Source organism: Chiloscyllium punctatum, chromosome 17 (assembly GCF_047496795.1).
Source record: "Chiloscyllium punctatum isolate Juve2018m chromosome 17, sChiPun1.3, whole genome shotgun sequence".
NCBI lineage: Eukaryota > Metazoa > Chordata > Chondrichthyes > Orectolobiformes > Hemiscylliidae > Chiloscyllium > Chiloscyllium punctatum.
Window position 1 is genome coordinate 101,341,916 of NC_092755.1, and position 21,250 is coordinate 101,363,165.

The 21,250-nt window shown below is 43.3% G+C and overlaps 1 protein-coding gene across 1 annotated transcript in view; it reads right to left on the bottom strand.

Moving 5' to 3' along the window:
- Positions 1 to 19,543, bottom strand: part of gas2l1 (growth arrest-specific 2 like 1) — a 62,354-nt gene extending 42,811 nt beyond the window's left edge. The window contains exon 1 of the mRNA XM_072588066.1: positions 18,709 to 19,543. Within this exon, the coding sequence (XP_072444167.1) occupies positions 18,709 to 19,308 (600 nt within the window). The 5' untranslated portion in view covers positions 19,309 to 19,543. The remainder of the gene's footprint in view (positions 1 to 18,708) is intronic.
- Positions 19,544 to 21,250: the final 1,707 nt, after the last annotated feature.

Consider the following 21,250-nt stretch of genomic DNA (forward strand, 5'->3'; position numbering starts at 1 on the left):
AACTGGCATGAATATTTTTAAATCAGCCCTTCCTGACAGGTTACAACAAGTGGCTGGGCCCAGAATTTGAACCCAGACCTTCGGACCCAGAGGTAGGGACACTCCTACTGCAGCACAAGAATGCTGATGATTCGGGGCATGACTGTTCTTGTACAGAACCCGCAATGCAATACAGCACTATGGTGCTGTTACCAGCATAATGATTCATTTAATTGCCAGTACTGCATAAATTTAGAAAACCATTTGACGTTAAGAGGCATTACTAAAAAGCTGAGAGATTATAACGTTATTTTGATAAGGGCTAAAAATATGCATTTTCTGGTAGGTTTAACAAAATAATTAATGTAGAGTAAAGTTCACATTCAACAGACTTGAAAATCCAATAATTTAACACCACCAAGTGTCCTGGCTGCCTCATACTGATTACATGATTAGAAAGCTTAGACTTATTCACAAACTATTTCTGACACTACGAATGCCCTACAATTCGGTTTCATGGTTTGGTGACTATCTATTCTGTTAGATCATTGGCAGTTTTTTTCTGTTTGAAGAGAACAATAAGCTCTGCTGCTGATTCTCAGTACACCCGCAGCCTGGGACGAATCACTGCATTTTTCCCCCTCTGAGCCAGGGGTCTAACAAGCTTTTTAATCCTGAACTCTAGATTACAGAACAGCTGACCACAGATCTGATCCATCTATTTTGGTTCTGACTTGAACCGAAGAGTTCTCTTGCCTCAGTACAGCCGGAGGGTAATGTGTTGTTTCAGAGCTTTATGCATGATGCAGTACCCAGCCAACCATTTCACAAAACATAGCTTCCAGACAATCGACAGGCTACTTTCTCAATCAAAATACAAACTGCAAGGCCAGCATTGGGTGAGCTGCCATATATCCTGATCTTAGAGAGAATCCGCATCTTTGAGGTAAGAAATGAGGTGGGATTGAGGAAATTAGGTTGTGCAGATAAAATAAATTTAGCTAGGTTCTCAATTTCATTTTAGAAAATCCTTACCAGAAAATAAAAATGTCTGTTTGTTTTTTACTCTTTTTCTAGTTTCAATTGCTTTTCAAAGAGATTTTTAAAAATCTCCCGTTTCTTTTGAAATTGACCTCTGTTAAAATAAAAACAAAAAAAAAATCTGAATAGACTCATGGCTAACGGAGATTTCATTGTCAGATAAATCCGACAGGAACTTTGTTTCCTCCCACCCACAGGCCTCAAAATTGTAAGTGAGTCATTTCCCAATGAAGATGTCAATGTGCCCTCAGAACTGAATTATTCTGACTAATATTTAGATCCATGTCCTTTTCCTTTTTTTCCTGAGGTTGTGGAATAAATCATGAAGCTTCTTTTCCCACAGGCCCAAATTCATGGTGGGTCAGTTTTGAATTGTCAAAAACATTTTCTGATAAGTTTACAGTTGAGGAGAAAACTGGGTCATCTACAAAGGACTGTGGGAAGGATCTAAAAGAGAAAAAAAAAGTGGGACTAAGATTTATTACATAAAAGTGCCAGAACAAGTAAAGCAGGGCAAATATCTGTGACATCCCTCCAAACAACACTGCTGCTTATGTGCTGACACAGCCTTAAATCTGCTTCTTCTGCCTCAGCTGCAATTCCTGATCTCCTAAAGACAACTCCAGGCTTCTTCACATATCTTAAAGATCTTTCAATAAGACAGATTAATCCATTTCCAAATGTATGAGAACAGGGGCTGGTCTTGTCTCAATGCCCATCTCAAACAGAAGAGACTGCCATCAACAAAAGGGCCTTCAACATTAAATTTTGCTGCATGAAGCTGTTAGTCAACTCAAGTATCAACAGTCTACTCAATCAGGAGTTAAGACATGGATTGGATTGTCTACAGTTACTTTGGAGGACTCAGTCACTAAAAAAGGACCTGTGTGTGCAGAAAGTGACCTTACTGCTTGAAAAAAAAGATGACATTTAGTTTGGAAAATATAGCACCAGTTAGGTGCTTAAAACAAACCAACAGATATTACAGATTTCCCCTGTGGCAATTAAAAAGGAGATTAGTAATTGTAGTTGATTGCAGAGATGTTAAAATCTGTGGCAGCCTCATTAGAGGAGCACAATTTATTTCACTGCCGCACAGAACTGCAGGGATGTTGGACTTGGTCTATTTATTCTTGGAAGGTTGAGGATTCTTTCTCTCTGCTGCTCCATTTCCTAATGGAGATTTCATCTAGATTTACATAATCACCATGAGATAGTTGCCTTCCAAAATATTTTCCTAAGTGAAAGATCCCTCTAAATATCATATGAAATGTTTCCCTACTGATTTACCTCCTTGTGGCCCGTCAGTTTGCTCAACAACTAACAGCAGCACAGTAATTTGAGAGATAACATCAGACCGCCTCATTACATCTTCAATCCTGATTGGTATGGATTCATTTTGCTGCGCTGGGTTTCTGGTGGATGAAACCAAGGTTGACAAGATTATACTGAACAGACAACTAGTCAGTTGTCTCTCCTGCAACTTTGTTTCCATGACTGACCCGTTGATTGGAGTATTTGAGAGATGTAAATTGTGATGCGTTTCTACATGAACTGAATGTCTCATCAAGTTTGAGATAACTGCCTGTGATAAAAATTAACTCATGAAAATTTCTGGATTAACTTTTTATTTTCACCGCTTAGGCATTACAAATATAGATAAGGAAGACTTTATTACATTAAATCTGGTGACAGAAAAATGACCGTCATGTGCCATGCCGTGCCCTCAAAAGTTTAGATGACCAGCATGCTTCACTGGGCCTCTTGACAGTTGCAAGGATACCCAAGAATGACAAGCTGCAGGTTTAGAAAAAATTTCAAAACCTTAAAATCCTCATTGTCTCAGCTTATTGATTTATTAGCACTACTTATTGGTTGATTCTTTACTGAAGTTACCAGGTTTGTTACATGAAAGGTAATTACAATCAATCATGTTCCAGATGTTGGATAATGGAGCTCTTTTTGGTATAAAGCAGCAAATCAGCATCATCTCTTTCAGAACCAATTAAAAAGACAACTTCCAAATACATTGATCGTTTAAGTCATCAACTTTCAATTGTTTGGTAAAACACACTGAAGTGACAATTTTTAAACCAGACATGTAAACGTAACCATACAGAACAATTCAATACTGGTATTACTGCTCATTGGTGTGCTTATCAAATATTAATCCCAGTGTTTGGTCTCCACTTCACACCCAAAGACTTGTTAGACACCGATGAGTTATATCTTCATATAGTGCAGTCATAAAAAAAATCAGTAGAATTCACCATTGCCACGTGAATTCTGTTTCTTAAGCCACTGGCTGTCAGTAATCAAATGACAGCCATTAGACCTTTGGCTAAATTATTTGGGGCCATAACACATGACAGACAAAATGAAAGCATTTATTTTTGGTCGCAAACACTTGACTTACACAGCCAAAAATAAAAATAAATGTTGGAATTATTGCAGGCTATAATACTGATTTTCATGACTGATTTAAATAGTATTTTACTTCCTGATGTGCTGCACAGAATTATAATTAACTTCTATGGATGAAAGATTCAAGTAATGAAATGTTGGGTGTAATTGCCCATACATCCCTATTTGCTGGCATATGTTACAGTAATGTGTTGTTTGTCTTTAAAATGGTAATTTAAAATTGAATTGTAGAAACTTACTTGATTATATTCAAAGATAAAAGATCTCCTTTCATTTTCGGGATCCTACATGATTGTTGCTGACTCATGCAGAAGCATGAAGTGCAACTCTAACTTAGCACCCAGGTGTTTCAGGCAGTAATTATCTCCCATTTGTGCGAACCTGGTAAACATCAGTCTATTCAACTGCAAAGGGCATCCAATTCAATCTCCATACAATCCATGAAATACTAGTTACAAAACTGAAGAGGGAAAAAAACAGCATATTCTCTCTCTCTCCTCATCCAGGTAGACCTGGGAGCAAGTGTAAAGCATTAATTACCATTGAGTTAACCTGACTAGAGAACTATTCTAGGATTATTTTCCCCTCACATATGACTCAGTTGTGTTCAATTATCAAATTAGTCATTTGGAAAACCTCCAAAGAATGTCTGCTGGGCTTCTCCCAACATTAAAATGGCTCTGCAGAGATCAATTTCATATTCAACAACAATTGCTTATGCAGAATAAGTGCAGAGTCAGGGTAATTAAGCTTAAAGCAACCAGAGTGGACGCCTGCCCTCATATTATCCAACATCCGGAGGAGAAACGTTTCTGAAAATGAGCACAGGCTTGATTGAAAACCAAAATGAAGGTTTATAATATATAATCCAACTACAACCACTGCATTTCCTGGGTGATCAAAAGGAGAATATAAGAATTGCTACAGCAAAATAAAAGATCAGTCCATCCAGTTCACCTTACACCACATTAAAACAGAAGCTGCTGACTCAAAAATCAATACTCTATACACTAGTTGTCAGTGATCTCAAATGGGAGGCAAAGTAACCCTCGATTGTAGAAATGTTGGCAACTATCTGTTGCTCAGATGTGGTCCCCTTACCATTCAGTGCACAAGAAAATGCTGTATCACAAAAACAACAATGGTATGTAATAAGTTAACAGGAAATTGAGAACGCATGACACATTAAATAAAAGATAGTAAAATAGAGCTGTAGAGATGTACAGCATGGAAACAGACCCGTTGGTCCAATCCATCCATGCTGACCAAATATCCCAACCCAATCTAGTCCCACCTGCCAACACCGGGCCCATATCTCTCCAAACCCTTCCTATTCATATACCCATCCAGATGCCTTTAAAATGTTGCAATTGTACCAGCCTACACCACATCCTCTGGCAGCTCATTCCATACACGTACCACCCTCTGCGTGAAAGGTTGCCCCTTATGTCTTTTTTATATCTTTCTCTTCTCATCCTAAACCTATGCCCTCTAGTTCTGGACTCCTCCACCCCAGAGAAAAGACTGTCTATTTATCCTCTCCATGCCCCTCATGATTTTGTAAACCTCTAAGGTCACCGCTCAGCCTCCGACAGTCCAAGGAAAACAGCCCCAGCCTGTTCAGCCTCTCCCTATAGTTCAAATCCTCCAAGCCTGGCAACATCCTTATAAATCTTTTCCGAACCCTTTCAAGTTTCACAACATCTTTCCAATAGGAAGGAGATCAGAAATGCATGCAATATTCCAACAGTGGTCTAACCAATGTCCTGTACAGCCACAGCATGACCTCCCACCTCCTGTACTCAATACTCTGACCAATAAAATGAATAACTTCATTTTGTTACAAATTTTCTTTTTGTTAAAATTTAACCTATTTTTCTTATCAACTTACTCAGAGATGTTATGACACCCTCTGGAGCAGGTAGAACTGGAGTCCTGGCTTCCCAGTCCCAGGGAGAGGGATGCTACCACTGTTCTACAAGAGGGCCCCTACAATTTTCATTTCCAGCGGAAAAGAATACTTAAACAGATTTCATCTTGTTATATGTACTAAATTACCACCTTTTCATTAATGACGAACACTCAACAATGTTAGCTAACCTTTCAAATTATTAACGATTCCCAGCAAAAAAAGGAAGAGCCCTTGACTGTCAGCAGGAAACATGGGAACAAGAACTAATTGAGTCAGCTAAAATATACGTGAATGAAAATAATTTGAATAGACATTTTTGTTACATGCACAAAAAGGGACTAAAATCAAGCTTTTTAAAAAAAAAATCCTACTTGGCCTCAGTAAGGCAGGCTCAACCAATTACAAATTTATAATTGTTGTAATGGATTTATTCAAGTTCAAAACAGAACAAAGTTAAAACTGTAAAGACAAATCACACTAAATATTCAAGACTAAAAAGTCCAAATCAACAGAGAGATATACTTTGGGCAGGATGGAAAGCTGATGCCCTGTTATCAGCCCATCCCAGATGGTTTCAGCTCATCACTGCATGAGGTATAGTTCCGGAGGAACTCCAGGGCACTTTATGTGCTTAAGAATTTATCTAAGTCTATTCTGGGTGAAGGCAACAAAACATTTAAAATACTTTGCAAGAATGTGCAGAGCTTTTCCTGGTTTGTAATGATATGGATCCTAAGCTAGATTGGTGAACTATGAAAGCAGACAAAATATTTTTCTTGATATTTGGTTTGTAAACAGAATGATGCTTTACACATGTCTGTCTTTCATCAATTTTCCCTACAGTATCTCTTTATGCATGCTTAAACAAGAAAAAAAAAATTGGTGTATCTTTATGTAATGGACATACCATTTAACTAGGTGTGAATATAAGTGTATCAGTTTGGTACTGTTGGTTGCGACCATTCTAGAGGTTTTCAAACTTGTACCTTCAGCAAAATTGCAGGCCTAGTCAATGGCTTATTATGTCTCATTGTTTAAAAGTATGGAGTCAGCTTGCAGATCAATGTGCCCAAATTGTATATTTTAAAAACAAAAGACAGATGATTTTCTAACATTAGAAATTTGCATGAAGCCAGAAGGAGCTCTCCACAAGCTCCTGACTGTGCAGGCATCAACATATCCTTTCTTTTTTCACTAATATCAGCCCAAGGAGGCAGTATTAATTACAATTATGGATTGCTTTTTTTAAAAGCATCGCATTTTATAATAAACCATCATAACTGTAACAAATGTACTCTTGATCGTGCAATGTGGGTTTGCACCTTGTAAAACAAGTTAAATCATATCATTCTATTTTCCTAGTCTGATGACCAATAATACAAAAAATTATGTTAAAAAAGTTGATCTATAAAAGTATTTCACTTTAAGCCACTGCAGCTAACAAAGGACCTGCACAGTGAACTCTACTATGGAGAAACAAACTGTACTATGCAACAAGTCTCTCAACATTTATTTGATCCTTGGGATAAAAAGCTTTTTTGGCAGTATCTCAATTTAGCGCTGGCAAGAGCAAACTGCAAGGACTAAAAGCAAAAAACAAAAATAAATATTCTTCTTCCTCTTCTATTGTTTCTATGGCAAAATACCAGACTGCCATTACAACAACATAACAATGACAGATTCACCAGTTTCATTACTTTGTCGGACTTAAAACAGAATCAGAAAAACACATTAAGACTATTAGTGTTGAAGAGAAAGCAAATCTTAGAAAGGTGAATTATGGTCAGCAATGGAACATTTGTTTGACTGTACCAGGGTTCCCATGACTGATTGACATATGCATGTGTGTTGGGGTATGTACATGTGCACACACATGGTCAGGATCAAATCCTATGTCATGGGCCTAAGTGATCAAGAATGTGCTATTGTTCTTTAGGTGAGGCTAAAGGCTGAACTAACACTATTGGACGCTCATGGGATAGGTGGAAATGAGATAGTTGTTTATCCATTAAACCGTACCCTCAGCAGAAGTCAGCTAACCTCAAAAAAATGATAAAAACATCCAAGACATTAATGTTAGCAACTTGTGTGTCATCTCACAAATATCTAGGATCCAGGAGCCTCAGGAAAATAGGCCACTTGAAAGGAAAACCCAACATGCATTAGCTGGGGTGAAGCCAAAAAATGGAGTGGAACCATTTTCTGGAGGTGATTTTATTGTAAAATGAAAGGTAAAGGTATCTTGACCAGTGTACAATTAACCTTTTTAACTCAGGCACGTTATGTGGTGAACAGTCAAAGAACCAGGAGTTGGGAGAGGTCCAACACAACTTATTGAACACTTTATCCAAGGAAAAATAAGTATTTATCAGACTCTACTACTTTTTAAAAAATTAAACAACAGTCAGTTCTATAACACAATGGTTGCGCTCTTGTGCAGTCCCACATTATAGAAAAATCGTACTTTAGAAACAGTGCTGAAAGTGTTGATGTAATCACATTATAGCCAACATGTTTTGAAAGTTTGCGCTGCAGAAACAGCATCCCAATTAGTCAATTGTGTTACAGCAAATTCTTGTTGATGAAACAGATGTGATAGCAGAACAATTTGTATCATATACAGAAATTGCTGGAGAAACTCAAGAGGTCTGGTAGCAGCAGACAAGAAAGCGGAGTTAACATTTTTAGCATAATGACTTTTCATTGGAACTCTGAAGAGTCATCACTGGACTCAAAATTCACTCTGATTTCTTTCCAGAGACACTGCCAGGCCGGCTGGGTTTCTGCAGCAATTTGTTTTTGTTTCAGATCTCAAGCTTCTGCAGTTCTTTGTTTTATCCAATTGTCAAATTTCTTCATAAGTCTCTTCAGTAAACACTGTCACATATACTCATGCTATTTATGACACATGCTTCTGATGTGCTACACCTTATTCACAGGTGCCTATTACTGCATTTAAGCAGTCTGTCTTAAAGGATTGATAATAGCCATCCATTAAGACTGGGGCAGGCTGATCCTCTGTCTTTGAGGGTCGGCTGATGTTTCAGGATCAGAGTTATCAATTCAAGCTTCCCCTCTCATCTAGATCTGCTCCCGGTCTTGGCATTGTCTCATGGGGAGCATCGTCAGACTGAGCAGACCAAATGAGGTACAAGAAACTGGAGACAATGCCAGTTGAAGGTGCTCTCTGGAGACATTTTTATACTTTCTTAAATACTAAGCCAGCTTGGGCTCCTTGTTGCCCCTCTTGTACCCTTCTTGAAAAGGGTATGGCCTGTATCCAACATTAGCATCAGGCAGGACCAGGAAAATCTAAAAGAGGTGACTACTTTCCATATGTGAGGGTTGCACAGTAAGATTTTGAACCTTCAACAGTCATGCTGTCCTCATCACACTATGCCAGTGGTCTCCTACTTAACTGGGTGCCACCAAGTCTGCGTAGCATTCTTCTAAAAAAGCAGGTTCATAGAACATGCAAACAACAGTTTGTTCTGAAACAATGTGGCGCCTGGCCTGTCTGGTCCAGTTTTGCAGTTTGCAAATTGTAGAGACTGGCTAGGTTTAAAGTACGCCTGCACTTTTGACTTCTTTTCCATTAAGAAGAAATTCATATTGCTGAAACAATTCTGAAGGTCCTGGGTCACCTGACCACAGATCCTTGCACTTTAGATAGCTTCAATACCTTAACAGCATTACAACACCTGTTAATGCAAAGCCCATAAAATTCGTGATTCATAAAATGATTCCCTAAATTGTTCAGTGCGTATCTAGATACCAGAGAGAAAAAAAAGTGAAAACACCAGAGTGTATAGAAGTGAGAAGCAAGAATTCTAATTCTACAGAGTTTAGTTTGTTCAATGTTTTGTGTAATCTATTTGGGACAACATTTTACCTAGTCTTAGTTAGCAGGTGGAGAAGATTTGTAGCCCAGGTTGAGGTTCTGCATGTCGGTTTGCTTGCTGAGCTGGAAGGTTAGTTTTTCAGGCATTTCATTGAGCCTCTGGATGAAGTACTTGTGGTATGGCCCGCTTTCTATTTATGTGTTTAGGTTTCCTTGGGTTGGTGAGGCCATCTCCTGTTCTTTTTCTCAGACAATGGTAAATGGGATTCAAGTCAATGTGTTTGTTGATAAGAGTTCTGGTTGGAGTACCATGCTTCTAGGAATTCTCACGTGTCTCTCTGTATGGCTTATCCTAGAATGGATGTGTTGTCCTTCCTCATCTGAATGAGGAAGATACTAGTGAGGGTGGGTCATGTCTTTTTATGGCTAGTTGATCTTCATGTATACTCATTCATGTTAGTTTTCTGTCTGTTTATCCCATGTAGTGTTTTGTTACAGGTCTTGCAAGGTATTTTGTACGTGACATTAGTTTGGCTTGTCATCTGTATTAGGGTCTTTCAAATTCATTAGCTGCTGTTTTAGTGTATTGGTGGGTGTGTGGGCTACCATGATGCTAAGAGGTCAGAGTAGTCTGGCAGTCATTTCTGAAATGTCTTTGATGTAAGGGAGAGTGGCTAGGGTTTCTGGGTGTGTTTTGTCTGCTTATTTGGGTTTGTTGCTGAGAAATCAGTAGACTGTTCATTGGGTGACAAAACATCTGAAAAATGAACCTTCCAAGCTCAGCGAGCAAACCTACATCCATTTAGTCTTCGTTTCCAGGATGGCTAAAAAGCAACCTTAGGCCAATTCCTGGAAACTTGAGACTTGTATGCTCCTTTAGTCTGTGAGGCAAACCTACATTGGTGCATTAACTATTCCTATGCAACATAACAGGGAAATTCCATTGTTTGGTGAATGCTCAAGTGTTTACATTTTTTTTTAAAAAGTGCTCATGTCCTTTTACAAATTATAAAGCAATATCATGCTTATTACTGCAGAACTTTTATTGACTGCAGATTCAGATGGGACTGTTGCCAGAGAGAACCATTGCAGCAGGATCGTTTCCTGCAAATACATTTCCCTGTGTTGACTTAGTCATAGTCAGATGCACAGCATGGAAACAGACCCTTTGGTTCAACTTGTCCATGCCGACCAGATATCCCAGCACAATCTAGTCCGACCTGCAACACTATTTGTTAGTGTTAATAATTGAACCATTCCTTTCTTTCAAATTTTGAGAGAAACGAACATTGAAACTTCAATATTAGGTCTTATTGAGTGTAAGTAAATGGGACCCAGAACTTACTTAGAAGTCATAGCTAACAAGCACAAGAGTTAGTTGTGCTTGCTTGAGGCCAAATCACCTCTGGTTCAGGATATTATTGTAGGAGATCCTAAAGGATAGTATTTTAGGCCCAACCATCATTTGTTGCTTCAATGACCTTCTATCAGGAAAGTCGGAAGTGAGGATGCTTGTTGACGACGGTTTAATGTTCAACCTCATTCACTTCAGCAATCAGTGTCTATATTCAACAAGTAGACAAGTGGCAAGTAATATTTGCACCACACTAGTGCTAGGCAATAACTATCACCAACAATAGAAAAATTTAACCATTATGCTTTGATATTCAATGGCATCACCATCACTGAAAGCCTCAATAAATCAACATCCTGGGACCAGGCTATGAATTGAGTTGGACCAGCTATCTAAATACTGTGGCCACAAGAACAGGTCAGGTTAGAGTCTGGGAATCCTATGGTGCGTGACTCAACCAGACTCCCAACCTGTCCACCAATCTACAATACAAACAGGAGAGTGGTGAAATACACTATTTGCCTGGATGGGTGCAGTTCCAACAAACACTCAAGATTAGCATTCACCAGCAAAATGCAGTCCACTCAATTAGCGCACAATGCGCCACCTTAAACATTCACCTACCATCACCACCACAGTAGTAGCACGAATCAGCTACAAGATGCACGAGCTGATTTGACAACATCTTCCATACCCACAATTCCTTCTACCATCCAGAGATCAACAGCAGATGCATGGGAGCAGCACCACCTACATGTTCCCATCCAAGCCAGACATCATCCTGACTTGGAATTACATTGTGGCCCTTCAATATGGATGAACAGCAATCTTGAAACCCCTTTCCTAACAGGTCAAGCATAGCAGCTCGAGAATTGGTAAACCATCAGCTTCACGAGGGCAAATAGGATGGGCAACAAGTGGCCCAATGACACCCAACTCTTGTGAATATAAATAACAAAAATACACAGCACTAAAGAAGCTAAATCTCCTCAAACAGTGGGGAGCTCAAACTTTCACATTTTTCATTAGTTCAACTTCTGGATTTTTTTTAAAAAAATGGAAATATCCCTTGTTTACAAAACTGTTTCACTAAAATGTAATTAAATCAGCAAACCAACATACACTTCAATTGAACTAAAACCACAGACATCCTTGTTCTAGCTACACAAATAAGGTCATATCCTTAAAGAGGTAAACTTATAATTATAGACTAAGTTTCTGTATTGTTAGTCCTACAATCAAAAAATCCCTGGCATAGGCACAGAGTAAAATGATCACCAGGTTTGCGATAGATACACTTTCTAAAATAGCTCTTCTGATGTGATGTACAATTGAATTTTTTTTCTGTTCATTTCCACATGTTCATCCGCTCCCTTGAATTTGGTTATACCTGACGAGAACACAACGTGCAGACATTAGCTGCCCTCTTGACCGACGCGCCCCCCCCCTTTAGCTTACACATTAAAGAAAGGCCACTTATGAGCCTTAAATCTACATTTGCTGCAATTCCAGCTAGAATCTTGATGCACTTGGGTAGTATCATAGTGAGAGAGCTAATTTGAAGTAGAAACTCTAGTTTACATTCTGTTCTTTTAGCCTAGCTAAGGGAGACTCTCAGTTCAAATGGACTGAGATCACACACTAAGAATTAAAAGCTTTGGGATCTTTGTGGTCCATAGAGACCTTACTACCTCAGGTCAGTTCTGCATTTTAAGGCAATTCTAAGAGAATTATAGAAGCTTAATACATAGGGAACTACTCAACCTCCAGCTCATCCATAGCTCAAGAGCTTTCTTGTTTCCTCAGGGCCCAACAAGCATTTACCCAAATCCCCTTATAAAAGAAAGGATCACTGAATCTGCCTCTACCATTCTACCAACCATGAAGGCAGATATCAGATCATATTTACTGTGCAATTCTTGCAGAAAACAATTCTTCACCTCTGACCCTTTGGCTTTTTTTTGCCAATTACCTTAAGTCATTTATTGTATTTGCTGACCTTTATAGCAGTGAAAACAAATTTCCCTTATTTACTCTGAAAACCTTAATTGTGCCTGTGTTACTTTTCGGCCCAATTGCTCCTGGCAGGTCTTTCATGTTCCACCTTTCATTGATGGAGGTAATCCAAAAGTATTTGCTACTAGTTTCCAAATCGCACAATATTCTTTTATTCCTGAACATGCTGATCAACAGTGGCTCAAAGCGAAGCAAGACTAATTTTTACAATTTTTGTTCTGGTTCTCAAAATCTTCTGTAGCCTTACCCTCAACTCAAACTTCCTCCAGCCTTTGAAATCTGGTGCATTCAACAAACCCCTCACCCCCAAACCCTCCTTCAATTACCTGTGCCCCAAATGCTAGAATTCCTCTCTAAGTATCACCAATTCGGTACACCTATTTCTTCCTTCATAACTTCTCTGACCGCAATCTAGATCATCTGCCCTCGAGTCCACTTATGGAGGGTGCCGAACAGTTTTTAAACCACTCTTGCAAAGTCATTCAGGATGTTTTATTACAGTAAATACCACTATACAAGCTTCTTAGAGACATCTATTAAATCTTTTGAACTTCTCTAAGGGAACAATCTCAGCTTCTGTTGGGTCTCCATACAATTGGAATTTCTCGTCTTTGCTAATATTCCAGGAAATCTCTTCTGGAGAGGAAGTCTTACAGATGGCGCAAAGTGTTCTCCAGGACACCGCTGCTCAGAAATGTTTCCATGTTAGTTTTACATCAGTTATTTTGCAAGCAAGTCAAATGATTTTGCGATGTTTGCCACATTCACTGCACCTCCTGATTAACCGCACATGACTACCGTAGTTTTATTCCTGAATACAACTGCACTAGAACCAGGCATTGTGCTACAAGGACAAAATACAGACCATTGCATTAACTCACTCAAAAGGCCTTTGGAGTCAAGAGAAAAACTATCACAAATTAGCTGGGAAACAATAAAATGACTGCCACAGTCACTGGGCCTGACAGTAGCCAAACTCAGGAATGTCTCAATGGCTGGAGCTGTCCACTACAGCTGGAAAAAGGCACCCAATGGGTAATTTACTGGTCCAAAAAAGATGGTTATTTGGATTGTATAGGTCAAAATAAGACATTCACTTCCTCTGCATGGGAATAAGACTAAGTACACGTATTGTTTGAACAAAAGCAAATTTGAATCTCATGAGGGAAAGAGGAAGACTGAACTTTCATCCTCGACACTTCTTCCACGCTTACATCAAAAGGATAAAACAGGAGAATTTTGACAATGGATCATTGGAAAACTTTGTTATTATTATTCCTCTCCCAAAACACTATGGGCTATCAGTCAAATTTTCACCCATCAAAACCTCACTCTCAAGAGATTAAGAGGTCGCACTCTGGCAGCACCCATAGACAGAACTGTTCTGAGAAGGGACTTAAATTTTAACTCTGTAGGTGAGAATAAAAACAAATGTTGCCAGATCTGCTGAGTTTCTCCAGCACTTTCAGTTAGTGCTGCAGATCTCGGCTTTTAATAAATGCAGAATACTGGATACGAACACAATAGCGGTCCCAAAAATGTCCATCAAGAGAGCAACTTAGAAGTACACACTGGAACCACAGGAGCATTTTAAAAAATGGTTGCAAAAGTCTTTTAGACAGAAGATTTAAGAGAAGCCTTTGCCACTTGTTCTAAAGAATTGGCTCCCAAAGAAACAGCAATAGAATAAAACAAAGTAAAAAACTTTCAAAAACTGCAACATTTGCAGGACCACATCCAAGAACGCAGCTGAACAAAATTGGTCTCAGGTTCAAAACTTTAACCTCAAAGACATCCAAAGAATATCCAAAGAATACCAGACCATCTATCCTTTAATATTCCTGTGTGTTGGACACTATTCCCCATTAAACGGATGTGTGCGTGCCCAAATGATCCCGCAGGAGCCTGATTTTTTTTTAAATTTTCCTCTGGTTTAACAGTTAATAATATTGTTCATATTGGACTCAAGAAAGTCCTGTTGATTGACTTCTTGCTGCTCACAGCATTTTTAACTGGAGGAAGGAATAGCCTCATGCAAAAAGTCAAACCTTCATTTTGACCAACTGAGGTGATTGACGAGAGGGAAGTCAGCTCACCCTTCTCACCTGGTCATGCCAACATCTTGTTCTCAACATGGCACATGTTCTACTGTATCCAAACTCCAAACCTCCTTTAAATTACTCAAACTACAAGGCAAAGCAACTGCAAATTTGGCTGTTCAAATTCTTAAATCTTACTACAATGGCAGCTTCCAAGGCAGAGTCAAAATAAGAATCAGCTTAATGATTATATTTTTGTTCGCTTGAAAAGGTGTTTTATTCCAGCAACTGAAATTAGGTCCTGACAGGATCAGCTCACTTATTGGGGTATTGGTTCACTAGATCATTTGCAGCTGAATGAATGAAATCACAATCTCAGAGACAAGGTAATATCTTCAGGCCCTCCTGATGAGCTAAATTGGCTGGTCAATCATTATCACCCAAAAGAACCATGTTATTCCAGGGCGCTCAGTTATTTAAAAAGAGATTAACTGGGGCAGACTTTGTTCCATCATAAGTCACTTCAGCCTGTGAGGAAGCTCACTTACCATTCCTGTACCAAACCACCCTCCCAGAAATCACTCACCAACCAGATCAGTGACAATTTCAGCGCCAAACAGGTAAGCAGCACTTGCATCATAATGACACTTTTTTCCTTAAAGGTTATAAAGCAATGTTCTTTGGAATTAGTCTTAAGGCAGTAAAACATAAAAAAGGAGTCTAAATTATATACAGCAAAATAAAAAGGTTACATTATTATTAATAATAATGTCACCATCATTCAAGATACAACATTGGCTGTAAAGCATTTTGGGTCACCATTGTAACAAAACAAAAGGTGCAAAAAATTAAAATTTTGGCTTTTGGAGGCCTAAGATTCATCAGGACCTTTAAAACGTTTCCATGCTTTTGTTTTTTCTCAACATATCCATATTTGACAAGTCAAGGATTTGAGGAATTTTTTAAAAAATTTATTCATGGGACGTGGGTGTCGCTGGCTGGCTATTATCTATTGCCTGTCATCACCACTGCTTTCTCAAGGATAGGTAAGGTGCTCTCGAACTGCTGCAGTCCATGTGCTATGGTTAATCCATAATGCCATTAGGGAGGGAATGCCAGGGTTTTGACCTAGGTCAGGATGGTGAGTGGCTTGGAGGGGAATTTGCAGTTGGTAGTGTTCCCTTGTACCAACTGCCCTTTACCTTCTAAATGGAAACTGTCATGGATTTGGATGATACTATCTGAGGATCTTGTGCATTTCTGCAGTGCATCTTGTGCTGGTACATGCTGCTGTTATTGAGCATCAGTGGTGGAAGCAGTGGATGTGGTGCTAATCAAGTGAGCTACTGGATGGTATCAAGCAGTTGTACTTGGAGCTGCACCCATTCAGACAAGTGGAACGAAAACAGTTAATGAAGCAGTTTAATCGTATAGTTTGGCCATTTTTACAGAGATTGTTTCAGATATTGATTGATTGGAAAGAAATCAATTCCTGATCAGACTATGAAATTCATTAAAAAGATAATGAAATGAAATGAAATGACCGGAGATGGGTTGTTAGGTTTTGTACAGTTGGTATACAAAAATAGTCCAATGCGAAACCAATTAGAAATTGTTCAGATTCTCTTCTCCTGTTCTATTGTTAAAAGGGCCTATACCATAACTTCAAACAAATACCTGCAATAAAAGCAAAATTCCATGCACCCACAGTCAAGCTGGCAGCTTTGTCATAACACAAAACTCATCACGGGGGCTCTGTGGAAACGTTACTTCGGAGTCAGAATTCCAGGCTCCAGAAGTGGGTCATTTTATATCTACACAGGTTAATCAAGAAATATCTAAAACTCAGATCCTGCTGGACCCGGGCTTCAAATGCTCTAACTTTAGTAAATTACCAGCACCCATGAGATAAAATGCAGATGTCATCTTACTCAAACTAAATTATATACAATCACAGGGTTTAAATACATGCAAATTAGAAAACGTCTGATCCAAGGTAGAAATTTACACATAATGTATCCGCATTATAAACACACACCAAATTAAAAGACTGTTGGATTGTGTTATCCAGGTGCACAGCTCCTCAGCTATATGACAATGGGGTTGCTGTTATACATTGTACACAGTATCAGTGTTGAGTTTCACGTGTACATTTAAACTGGCAAAATTTTATACTTTTTATGAAAAAAAACAATGAAATGTTGATGCTATGAAATAACGAGGAACTCTGAACACTGGAAAAAGAACATGCAGACCCTCCTTGGTGGTTGTAGGGAGTTGGGGGGAAGAAGTGGGGAGGATCAGGAAATATGAATGGGCAAAGGGAATGGGAGAGGATTGAATGGGTCTGATGGAAGGGACTTGGGAGGGGGGGAGGGGGGGGAGGGGGGGAGGGGGGAAAAGGGGGGGGGGGAAAAGGGGGACGAGACACGGGGGGGGGGTGGGGTGGGGTGGGGTGGGGTGGGGTGGGGGGGGGGGGACGAGACACGGGGGGGGGTGGGGTGGGGTGGGGTGGGGGGGGGGAGAGACACGGGGGGGGGTGGGGTGGGGTGGGGTGGGGGGGGGAGAGACACGGGGGGGGGGGAGAGACACGAGTGGGGTGGGGAGGGGGGGGAGACACGGGGGGGGAGACACGGGTGGGGGGGGGGGGGGAGACACGGGTGGGGGGGGGAGACACGGGTGGGGTGGGGAGACACGAGTGGGGTGGGGAGACACGAGTGGGGTGGGGTGGGGGGGAGACACGAGTGGGGGTGGGGGGTGGGGGGTGACACGGGGGGGGTGGGGTGGGGTGGGGTGGGGGGGGGGGGGGGAGACACGGGTGGGGGGGGAGACACGGGTGGGGGGGGAGACACGAGTGGGGGTGGGGTGGGGTGGGGTGGGGTGGGGGGAGACACGGGGGTGGGGGGGTGGGGGGAGACACGGGGGGGGGTGGGGTGGGGGGTGGGGGGAGACACGGGGGGGGGGGTGGGGTGGGGGGTGGGGGGAGACACGGGGGGGGGGGTGGGGTGGGGGGTGGGGGGAGACACGGGGGGGGGGGTGGGGTGGGGGGTGGGGGGAGACACGGGGGGGGGGGTGGGGTGGGGGGTGGGGGGAGACACGGGGGGGGGGTGGGGTGGGGGGTGGGGGGAGACACGGGGGGGGGGGGTGGGGTGGGGTGGGGGGTGGGGGGAGACACGGGGGGGGGGTGGGGTGGGGTGGGGGGTGGGGGGAGACACGGGGGGGGTGGGGTGGGGGGGTGGGGGGAGACACGGGGGGGGGTGGGGTGGGGGGTGGGGGGAGACACGGGGGGGGGGGTGGGGTGGGGGGAGACACGGGGGGGGGTGGGGTGGGGGGTGGGGGGAGACACGGGGGGGGGTGGGGTGGGGGGTGGGGGGAGACACGGGGGGGTGGGGGGAGACACGGGGGGGGGGGTGGGGGGTGGGGAGAGACACGGGGGGGGTGGGGTGGGGGGTGGGGAGAGACACGGGGGGGGTGGGGTGGGGGGTGGGGAGAGACACGGGGGGGGGTGGGGTGGGGGGTGGGGAGTGGGGAGAGACACGGGGGGGTGGGGGGGGGGGAAGAGACACGGGGGGGTGGGGGGGGGGGAAGAGACACGGGGGGGTGGGGGGGGGGAAGAGACACGGGGGGGTGGGGGGGGGGAAGAGACACGGGGGGGTGGGGGGGGGGGGGAAGAGACACGGGGGGGGGTGGGGGGGGGAGAGACACGGGGGGGGTGGGGGGGGGAGAGACACGGGGGGGGTGGGGGGGGGGGAGAGACACGGGGGGGTGGGGGGGGGAGAGACACGGGGGGGGTAGACACGGGGGGGGGGTGGGGTGGGGGGGGAGACACGGGGGGGTGGGGTGGGGGAGGGGGAGACACGGGGGGGTGGGGTGGGGGGGAGACACGGGGGGGGTGGGTGGGGAGACACGGGGGGGGGGGGGGGTGGGTGGGGAGACACGGGGGGGTGGGGATGAAGACACGGGGGGGTGGGAGGTGAAGACACAGGTGGTGGGGGGGGGAGGAGGAGGAGGAGGAGGGGGAGACACGGGGGGGGCGGGAAGGAAGGGAGGGGCACGGAGGGGTAAATGGGGGTGTTACTGAAGCCCCCCCCCTCTCTCTCACCATGGCGTCCAGGTTCTTGAAGTCACAGAGTCTCCTCTGGGCTCGGGAGTGACCGAGCTCCTGGTCAGGGGGCTCCTGAAGGGCATCACGGATTTCCTGGTCAATCTCCTCCTCCATCTGGATGAGGACCGGGGCTAACATCCCCAACTTGGAGCCGCGGCGGGCCACCTCGAGCAGGCACAGCACGAAGTTCTTCTCGTTCTTGCGGAGGACCAGGTCGTCGGTCTCGAACATGAGCGCGTCCCGGACCCGGAGCTCCCGGCGGCACCAGCCGATGAAGTTGGAGAGATTGTCGCGGGCGATGAAGGAGCCGGGGCACACGTTCCTGGAGCTGAAGGTGACCTCGGCCCGGGGGATGGTGACTGCAGCCTCGGGCCAGCGGCTCTCGAACTCCCGGGCAGCCTGGTTCACATTGTTGGCGTGTTGGCACAGCACACAGCCCGTCTCCAGCGCTTCCATGAACATGTCGACGTGGATATCCAAATCATACAGGGCGTTCAGCCACTCCGCTAAATCCTCCTTCATAGCGTACAAATACTCCTCACTGGTCCTGAAAGGCCGGATACTTTTACTGGCTGCAGATTGAATGTGATCCGCCATCTCTCCCTCTGTCAGTCTGCAGTGGACTGTACTCTCCTCCTCCACACCCCTCTCCCTTAAACCCGGTCAGGTAGAGCTCTGCTCAGAATCCAGCTCCATCGCGCACACCCCTTTCTCCTCCCAATCCCTGTCTAACTCCCACTCTAACCTGGCGAGGCTAACTCTCTGAAACACACAAAAACCTAACTCCTCCCTGTCTCATCAAATCTGCAGAGACGCCCAGTGGGTCCAATCTCTGTTTCCCCTCCTCCTGCTCCTCCTCTGCCTCTCTCTCTCTCTCTCACACACACACCCGCCCCTATAATTCCCGCTGGTGCTTATCTACTGGAATATACAGGCTTCCGGCGGACTGAGCCCTGCCTCTAATCCCGATGGAACCTGTTTCTGGTAGGTTGACTTCTCAAGAGGAGGTTAACTCAGTGCAAATGGGTCTCTCCTACCACCCCACCCAACCAACTGCACACCAGGTTTTATCACGTCTGTCTGGAAATGTATTGGAAGAGTTCACGGCACTTGGTAAAATTAACTGAATCTAAGTCTGCATTTGGATTTTTCTTTTGGTTTAACGAGTGTTGGAGAGACGTATGTATCTTGGCTCTGTATCCTGCTGTGATGTAATTCTCTGACCCTGTGTGGTGCCAGACTGATTTGCAAAAAGTCCCATTACCTCACAGGCTTGTCAGGAGCAGTAACACGGCTGCATCACCAGCCAACATTTTTAACACGGGTGTCTTTGTGCACCGTCACAAGATGTGATTCAAGGAACAGATACTTTACAAATGCGGTAGAAACACAGCAAACGCTTGGGAGCTGGAGTTGGGGAAACGTAGAGGTTGGTCAGGCAGTTTTGGAAATAAAAAAAGCTGGGTGGAGCCTTTCAAATGCAGATCGGTCAGCTGAGTATTTCCAGTAATTTTCTGTTTTACATCTTTAAAACTAGATAACTCTATGGGGCCGGCGAATTAAGTTAGCTAGTGCAAGTTCCTGTTTCTCTGCCGATATTGACAAAATTGTTCTGGTGTTAGGTCTTAAAAAAAACGAGCTTTCCCCCCATTGAAATATATAAAATCCAGAGTTGTTTTGATGAAGTGCAAGTTGTGCGAGGTCTAGAACCGAGGGATCACTTTAAAAATCAGGAGTTGTTAATTTAAAACAGGAGTGAGGCAAAATGTTTTTTTCTTTTAGAGGATCCCAAGTCTGTCAACCGCTTCGTGATGGTGGAAGAAATAGGTTTTAATATTTTTGAAACAGATTCCTGTCAAGCAAGGGGGTGAACGATTATCAGGAATAGGACGAGATATAGATTTGAGGTTACAATCGGATGAGCCATGATTTTTTTGAATGATAGAGTAGGGCCAAGGGGTTGAATGGTCTACACCTTGTTGATATATCCTAGCTAATCTTTAGCCTCCAATCAATATCACACACATTATCTGGTCTTAATCACATTGTGTGTGGGAGCTTGCTGAGTGCAAATTGGCTCACGTATACTCAAACATTATATCAGTAACTGCACATTTGTTGATTGTCTCGAAAATTCTCTGGTTTGGCTTGTGGTCACAGGCTATATAAATTCAAATCTTCCTCTAATGCCCAAGGGTGTTTTGATATTGAGCCACAGGCTTCAGATGGACAAATAAGGCCCATATTCTGAAAGGAAGTATGTCTTCTGGAGAAGACTGCGGCAAAGCTTCAATGCATGGGATCAACTGTGGGATCAAGAAATGCTGTGGGATCAAGAGGTGAAAGAACAATAGAAGGGGGAGACTTAAAGTCACCATACTCCGACTCTATCATTCGACAGAGATGAGCAGTGGTCGTTTAACCTGGTGGTGCCCACACCTCAAGTAAGGGGCGAGTTTGAGAAGGAGAGTCCTTCATAGTAACGTCAGGGTGCAGGAAGTGAACTCCCATTGTTGGCGTCAGTCTGCATCACAAATCC